The 8,979-nt window shown below is 38.4% G+C and overlaps 1 protein-coding gene across 1 annotated transcript; it reads left to right on the top strand.

The window, feature by feature from the left end:
- Positions 1 to 4,586: 4,586 nt before the first annotated feature.
- CNR1 (cannabinoid receptor 1) lies at positions 4,587 to 7,340 on the top strand. The gene is made up of 2 exons (XM_074988851.1): positions 4,587 to 4,672; positions 4,748 to 7,340. The coding sequence occupies exons 1-2, from the start codon at positions 4,587 to 4,589 to the stop codon at positions 6,006 to 6,008; spliced, it is 1,347 nt and encodes a 448-aa protein (XP_074844952.1). The 3' UTR covers positions 6,009 to 7,340.
- Positions 7,341 to 8,979: the final 1,639 nt, after the last annotated feature.

Raw genomic sequence — 8,979 nt, forward strand, 5'->3', positions numbered from 1 at the left:
GGCTTTCTTGAAAAAGGCACAGCTTTTCCAAAAAAAAACTTGCTAGTGTAGATGCAGTCTCTGAGACAGGAACTGTATGTCACCTGGAACAATGAGACCCTGATCCTGCTGGGGCCTCTGAACTCTACAATAGTAAAGCAAAGCAAATATTAACCACCACTGGCTTCTGACTGGTTTATGCTCAATGTAAAACTTGCATCACTAAATTATAGCAAACCTGAATGATGCAAACTGGAAGGAGAATTGATAAACTAAAATCAAACCAAGTAATGTAATTGAAAGACAAGCTGGCCAATGTGTCTGTCTGTAAAAACTATGCTAGTTAATGAATGACACTATGTACAATTTCTGTAGTGGAGTCCAAAACCACAAACTTGCAGAAAATAACATGTTGAACCTCTTTACTATGGCACTATCACACCCAGCAACATCTGTAATTTGGCAGGATTTTAGTTAGCCAGATATCCACTTATTATGGTCATAGCCAAGTTTCCAGTGGTCCCACAAAGTGTTTTTTAGAGCCACCAGTTATTTAGCTCCATTTTACCCCTAAATGTCTTCTAAGAGAACAGTAAACAGTGAAAGCATTGGTAATGTGCTAGATAATATAAACCTCCCATGGTTCTGGAAATTCTCTCGTTCAGCATTGGTCAGGTCCCAAGGGTTGTGAACTAGAGGGGTTCAACCTGTACTTATGCAGAAGAAATGATATGGCCTAAAATAGTGTTCCTTTGTAAAGTTGGTTTGTTTTTTGGCGTCGAGGAGGTTAAGGTAAAAGGGAGGATTATTCACTTTGTGAATTAGCTTGAGATTTTAATATATTGTTTAACTTTTGTCTGTAATTAAATCCACTATTTACTGTGAACTACTTTATGAAGATATGTAATTGCACTGAAAACTTTGAGGGTTGGCACCACCAGTGCCTCTAATTCACCTTTACGCAATATTTCATTCTTCTGAAGCCATTTTAAAAAGCAAGCCTAGAGAGTTCATTTCAGGTGCCAACTAAGAGCTTTGGAGGCTGACAGACAGCACAGGCAATAGCAGTGCCAGGTCCCACACTGCCACATTCATATCTGTACACTGTTCTGGAGAGACTTCTCCTGGGATGAAGGATTTTGGGCACTATTGAAGTTTCCAATAAGTGCGGAAGTGTGACGATGGTTTCCATGATGTGGATTCTTGTCCACTTGGAAGTGGCAGTGCAGCCCATTGTCAGATGATAATGACTTTTGGTCACTATCGATCTGGGCTGGATTTAAACCAGTTGCTTGACAGAGAATGGCTGCATAGTTCAAGTCCTGTCCCCTCAGAGGTCCAGCTACCATTGGCACTTCCACACATCACCAGTCGCTCTGTTTGTACAGTAAAAGTGCTGAACTATTTGTAGATGGAACATTTGAGAACTGACATCTCATAATACCAGCCTGAGCATCTTACCAAAGCAGATGAGTCCATGAATGAAGGCCTGCCTTTGTGAAAGATAGCACCAGATTCTCAACTAATATAAATCAGTGTAACTCCTTTGACTTTAGAGGAGCTATGCTGGTTTATAACAGCCGAGGATTTGTCCCAAAGTCATCTGATAACTCTGCAGCCATGAACTCTATACTTTCATGCTATAGTTTATATAGAGGCAACATATTATGTACATTAAAACAAGTTAAACCCCATTAAAATACAGTTTAGTGGCACTTGTATGGCTCTTTTACTGCAACTTTAATAAATATCAGCTGCTACTTCAACTACTCTCAAAGGGGTAGTCGTGTTAGTCTGTGGCATCACAAAAATGAAAAACAAGTCCTGTAGCACCCTAAAGACTAACAATTTTATTTACTAGGTAATGAGCTTTTGTGGGTAAGACTCACTTCACCAGATTGTCTGACTCACAAAAGCTAATAAATAAAATTGCTAGTCTTTAAGGTGCTCCAGGACTGCTTACTACTTCAGCTGTTATCCACATGTACTGCAAGAGATTTTCCAATTTATATTCCAAGCAGCTAACATAACAAAATTTAATGTACGGTGTGTCTCCAAAAGCCTAAACTATGTTACTAGTGAACTCTCGAACTTTCAAAGAAAACACTATGCAAAGATAGTAAGGTGGAAATCACTGTAATAATCTAAATGTAGAAATACATAAATAAATCGCTGAAATGCAGAGTAGGATTTGCCTCTCATGATCCAACTTACCATCTTGTTAGGATAGTATATACATATTTAGAGGTATCGTTAACTACTTCTACTAAAACCTCACATGAGCACACACAAATTCATATTTGTCATTTATATTTTAAACCAAGGTAGGATTTGAACTAGAGTTTGTACTTTATTATGCGAAAAATACATACTTAACATGACTCTAGCAGAAGTGATCTTCTTCCCAGTAATTTGTCTTTCTAGTAGACGTGCTCAGTTGCATAACAATTCTTGATGCAAAAACAATATTGTTGACATTGAGTTATAGCTTTAATGAATAAAACAGCCATCTTTCCTGTTACAGAAATAAGTGGTAAGACAAAATGAATATTTAAATGCTATCATTTTCATATGTGTATAGAATTCATTGGGTTGTTTTTGTAGTTTGAAATGAATAAGGTATTTTTTCCACATACCATTATAAGCTGTTTTTGCATTGCTGTGCTCTGTTAAAATGTTGCCCATTTCACCCTACCCCTGAGTTAGTTACAAGTCAGTTGACAAAAAATTGTTATAAAATCCTCTATATAAATATTTATTTATACAATACCTCCTGGGTGAAAAGTGCATTAAAGGTAAGATTACTATAATTCATTTTCAATATGTTCTTCAGGAAAGTTGTCTTCCATCACCATTCAGACCTTCAGAATTAAATTACCTAATCTTTTTTTAAGACTGCCTTATAATGAAGATTTTGTTGCTTTGCCCTATTCTGAATCCTGTACAAAATGACAGAAGTCATACAGCCATTCTGTTACATATTAGAATCTCTGTTATTACATATGCTTTTTCACCATTTTTACAGCATGGATGTTTCAGTGTTCTCTTGAGGTACATATTTATAATATACCTTTAACACTAGCTCTTTGAGCTTTATCCAAAACTCACTGAAGTCAGTGGGAAAGCCTTCGATTGACACCAGTGGATTTTTGGACAAGCGCCTAAGTGCTCAGATACCAAAACATAAGTGCAGAGTAAATATCTAGGTAGCCAGAAGATATTTTCTTCTTTCTGGAAATACCAGTGATAGCCTCCATTTTTAGTGTTGTGTTGTCGCAAGAGAGGAGACCAACATTTTTAGCTATATATACACGCGCGCACACACACACAAAGAGTGAGACAGACAGAGTATGTGTAAAAAGATTGATAAATGTGGGACTCCCCTCTTTACTGCCACAGTTGAGGCAGTCAGGTTCTGTGGGTTTTGCCAGATAGTCTTTTGTGGACTCTCTAACTTTTATAGCCAGAGATACCAGCTAATCAGATTGTCAGTACTGGGTTGTAGGCAATATCAGCAATTTGCTGGTAACCTCATCAGTTTTTCTAGTGTTTCTTTCCATTGGAAAACACACAAACCAATAAAATTTAATTTTCCAGCATTTACTGTTGCAGATAATGACTTTCCAAATCTCTGATTGGGAATCAGGCCTGGTAGATTAAGGGCACAAATGAACTGACCCTATTAATCTCTATGGGATGTTACCACTGAAGTTTATTGATCTAAATTAAACTGTGAATATTGATTTATTTCACCACTGTTTATTTTATGAGAAACATTCTGGGATTGTGGGCACAGCTTGAGTAGAATACCACCTTTTTTCCCCGGTACTCTGCCATACCAATTTTCGTGGACACTTAGGAGAAGTAATTAGCAGAATAATGATGCTCATCGGCCTCTGAATGAAGATAGTATGTTTCTAAAATAATTTAATTTTCAATAATTATTCTGTATATCCAGTACCCTGGTATTTGGCCTTCAACATGTGGCTCAGATTACTACAATACAGAACTACTCACCTACTGGGAATACAGCAAGAGGAACAGTGAAACTTATATTAGCTTTTTCAGAATCTGTTAGTAGGCTCCTTGAGTGTTTTGTCCTTGCAGTTGTATTCTCAACACCCACACCACCTTTCAAAATCAAAATGATTGTTCACTTTAAAACAATCACTGCAATGACAATTGTTTCTAAATGGAAAAAGTCCAGAACATGTTGTTTCACAAGGTTCTTTGAAACCAGACAGTTCAGTTCAATTCTAGAGGTAATAGCTTTTTGGTGAAGCTGCTCAGAAAATGTTGATGACACAATCTTCTAAGGAACGTCTTTCCCCATTTTTCTACTTTTGCTTTCTCGTGTATAGCCATTCATTTTACCTCAGATGTTCATATGTTTTCCTTCTAAATAATTGATCAACTCTTCTGACTACAGCAGCTGACAAAGGCTGTAGTTCAGTACAAGGAAAGGTGACATGACTAAGCTAAGTGGTTTGTAAGCTTTGTCTCCCCCTTTGTTTTAATTGTTTGATCTTTTTCCCCTTTCCCAGGATTTCCTCATATGTAGTTTTTCCTAAGTCTCTTTGAGTCCTGCGTAATACAAGACTGAGGTTATGAAGTCGATCCTAGATGGCCTCGCAGACACAACATTCCGAACAATTACGACAGATCTTCTTTACATGGGTTCCAACGATATCCAGTACGAAGATATTAAAGGTGACATGGCCTCCAAACTAGGATACTACCCACAGAAATTCCCATTATCTTCCTTCAGGGGTGATCCTTTCCAGGAAAAAATGACTGCAGGAGATGATCCCCTATTGAGTATCATTCCATCGGATCAACTCAATATTACAGAATTTTACAACAAGTCTCTATCCACTTTCAAGGGTAGTGAAGAGAATATACAATGTGGGGAGAACTTCATGGATATGGAGTGCTTTATGATTCTAAACCCCACGCAGCAGCTGGCCATTGCAGTGTTGTCCCTTACCCTGGGCACCTTCACAGTTCTGGAGAACCTTCTTGTGCTGTGTGTTATTCTGCATTCTCGAAGCCTCCGGTGCAGGCCCTCCTACCATTTCATTGGCAGCTTGGCAGTGGCTGACCTCCTGGGCAGTGTAATCTTCGTCTACAGTTTTGTTGATTTCCATGTTTTCCATCGAAAAGACAGTCCTAACGTATTTTTGTTCAAGTTGGGTGGAGTTACAGCCTCGTTCACTGCCTCAGTAGGCAGCCTTTTCCTTACTGCAATAGACAGGTACATATCTATACACAGGCCACTAGCTTACAAAAGGATTGTTACCAGACCAAAGGCTGTTGTCGCATTCTGTGTGATGTGGACCATAGCTATCGTAATAGCTGTTCTTCCTCTGCTCGGCTGGAACTGCAAAAAACTCAATTCTGTTTGTTCAGACATCTTCCCCCTTATTGATGAGACCTATCTAATGTTCTGGATTGGGGTCACCAGTGTACTCTTACTGTTTATTGTGTATGCCTATATGTACATATTGTGGAAGGCTCATAGTCATGCTGTTAGAATGATTCAGCGTGGCACTCAAAAAAGCATAATAATTCATACCACAGAGGAAGGTAAAGTTCATATTACTAGACCTGACCAAACTCGTATGGACATTAGGTTAGCCAAAACCTTGGTCCTTATTCTGGTGGTTTTAATCATATGCTGGGGCCCTCTACTTGCGATTATGGTATATGATGTCTTTGGGAAAATGAACAAGCTCATCAAGACTGTCTTTGCATTCTGTAGCATGCTGTGTTTGCTGAATTCAACAGTGAATCCCATCATCTATGCTCTACGAAGCAAGGACTTGAGACATGCTTTCCGGAGCATGTTTCCAAGCTGTGAAGGGACTACGCAGCCTCTTGATAACAGTATGGAGTCTGACTGCCAGCACAAACATGCTAATAATGCAGGTAATGTTCACAGGGCAGCTGAAAGCTGTATTAAGAGCACAGTTAAGATCGCCAAAGTGACCATGTCTGTCTCCACAGACACAACTGCAGAGGCATTGTAAATCAAAGACCTCTCAACAGTGTGAGAATAGAAGTTAGTTTAAAACAAACAACAAACGCCTTTATTCCTTTACCTGTAATATTTTATAAGTTTGTCATAATAAGCTGTACGATGATTGTGTTCCGAATCATTATTATCGGCCAGTCCTCCAAGTTTTACAATTAGGGACTCAAACTACTTTGAGAAAGAGAAGTTTACAATTAGGGAACATGCTCATTGAATAATAAAGTATAAAACTCTGGCAGACTGTACAGAAAAATGTTTAACTAGCAACAATTCCTTCAGAAATTACTGGGAGTAGAGTGGAAGGGAATCTGAAAACTCGTGAAAACTAAAACATTCTAAAGCCATGGTATCAAATAAGAAAAAGCCTTGTAATAATAATGTTCATTCCATTGTGAAATGTATTAAATGTCTGAGTCATAAGTTATCATTTCTTCCAAAAAGCAGCAGTAATGAATTTTTGCGGTTCTGTAAAATGCGTTGTCTTGTGAAATGTGTACTGTTTTATTACTTGTTATTGATATTTGTCTAAGTAAATCAAGTGGTAAGGTAGACTTTTGTGTGGAAATACTGTGAAATATGTGTTATGTAAACCCCATTGAAAACATCTTCTGTATCTGAAGAATCCTATGAGCGATTTTTGGAAATTTTATACCTTTAGTGGGTTTCTGTGGATTAGAGGAACAGCATTTTATTTCCTTTACTAAAAATATTTTCTGTTTGAAATCCCTGTTAATGTTAATTTTCATGTGAGTACAGGTATAACAGCAACAAGGGAATTATAGACTAGCACTGCACAGAAAGGAATGCACTGGTTCAGACTTTTAAATACCACTGCGTTTATACATCAGGACATTTCTTGCTTATGGACTATGCCTTTCTGGTGGGCATTATGTAAATATGAACACTAAAAAGAGAAGGTACTGGATACTGGCTTCTTTAGTTAGCAACAGCTAGCACTGGATCTCTGAAGACAGCATGTGTCAGATTCAGTGTATAATGTTATCACTGTGCAGTTGATATATACTTGAACTGTGCTGCATTCCTGTATTCCAGGATTAAACAGATTTAAAGCCTGAGATGCCAACCTCCAGTCTTCTCTAAATAAGGAGCAAGTGTGGTCAAAGTTAGACATTTTTTATGTTTGAGCATATATATAAATTGCGGTGTGTGTGTGTGTGTGTGTGCACGCGTGTGCACGTGCATGCACAAGTGTGTACGTATGCTAAATAAATGTCGGTCACAGTAGAATTACTGAGATAGGAAACTATGACCAATTGTTGACTATTCCTTGTTGCACTCTTTGCACATGAATTCTGTTCCTAAAGTTGAGTTCTTCCAGCTGACCAGTGATGAACATATTAATTGTAAGATTCAGAACATACTCATAGGTCCACATGGAGAGACTTATCCATGTGTTAGAGAAAATAACCGTAAAATCTTTCATATCCAGCATTCTGTTATCCAGAACTCGCAAATAACCATTATTTTAATATAAGTTTTAGTTACGTTTTTTGATAAGTACAGTATAGTGAAAGTAAACACAAATAAATACAGCAAATGCGGTGTAAGTTTACTTTGTACAATACTACAGTTGTTGGTAAATAAAGTACTCTGTACACGTTTTTGTTTGTTTCTTAATATCTAACCTTGTTTTTCTTTAGTGTTATGCATTGCTAGGTATACCTTTCTGTTATCCAGAATATTTGAATATCTGGCAACCTCCTGGTCTGACTACCAGATATGAAAGAGCTTACTGTAATTGAGAACAAGGCAAAAAAAAAATCAGGAGGAAACGGCAGAAGGAAAAATATGCCCTGAACAAAAATAGACACCAGAAAATCCATCTTCACATTGCTAAAAACTGAGAACGTTAGAGAGAAGACTATTCTTCCCAAAAAAGCCCTTGAGTATTAAATTTAATTGTGTGTCTAACTGTAAAAACAAGATATGGATGATAATGGAAGCCTGAAACCATTATAAGTAAGACAAACTTTATAGAGTCAAAGGTGCAATTCCATTTTATAATGGAAATTTTGAAAAAATCTTTTTTAGTGAAGAATGTAATTAAACAGCCTTTCTGACATGGATAGTCCCTCAGTCTTATTCTGAATAAGAGCTATTGAGAGCATATTCTCCATTTCCTGGTACATTAGTTCATATTTTGTTCCCTGCTCTGTCTGCATTATGCTAAAGCAGCTACAGAGCCACGCTAGCCAATTAGCTACCCAAGGGTGCCCCCCATGACAGAGGAATCCCTCAGTGGCAGAGGACTTGTGTAGCCAACTCTGTACTTCCCCTTCATGCCATATGGAGAGTGCATAGGGCAGTGTTTCCCAAAGTGTGGTACATGGACTACTGGTGGTATGCGAAAGGATTTCAGGGGGTACGCGGCAGAAAATAATTACTAAACATCAAGAGATAAGCACTGGCACAGTACTGGGAGAGGGCGTACGCTGATAAGGCCGAAGTCCTGAAAAGGGTACGTGAATGTTTTAAGTTTGGGAAACCCTGACATAGGGAAAGGAAGCATGGCTGGATCCAGGATGATCCATGACATCCAAATGGCCTTCTGGGTGCTCTGGTAGCTGCTGACAAGTCAGAGCAGATAGTAGAACCAATGGCCAGACAGCCCTGAGTTTGCAGGAGCACAAGTGTCATATAGCCATCTTTGCTCCCAGCCCTTTCCAGGGTACCGTGCTGAGCAGAATTTGATTTGAGCTGAGGACCTAGCTTCATGTTTAATCATTTACATATGTGGTGTCTGAGTCCAAATCAGAGCAGTTGCATTTTATTGCTTCTGTACAAGTTATAACGCAGTGAAACTTCAGTCCTCTTGCCTAAAGACTGGTAATAGCATGGCAGTTTGTAAGATACAAGTCCTGACTGAGACCAAGTTCCTGCCGCGCACTCTGACCTGGGTGGGAGGGCAGTGTACTCAGTACCCTACAAGAAGGTACACTTTATCT

Source organism: Carettochelys insculpta, chromosome 3 (assembly GCF_033958435.1).
Source record: "Carettochelys insculpta isolate YL-2023 chromosome 3, ASM3395843v1, whole genome shotgun sequence".
NCBI lineage: Eukaryota > Metazoa > Chordata > Testudines > Carettochelyidae > Carettochelys > Carettochelys insculpta.

Bases quoted from the DNA above. Each gene is read 5' to 3' on its own strand.
- CNR1 (XM_074988851.1), top strand. From the start codon at position 4,587: ATGAAGTCGATCCTAGATGGCCTCGCAGACACAACATTCCGAACAATT. The intron at 4,673-4,747 runs GTACGAAGATAT...ATCTTCCTTCAG, and splicing joins ATGGGTTCCAACGATATCCA to GGGTGATCCTTTCCAGGAAA.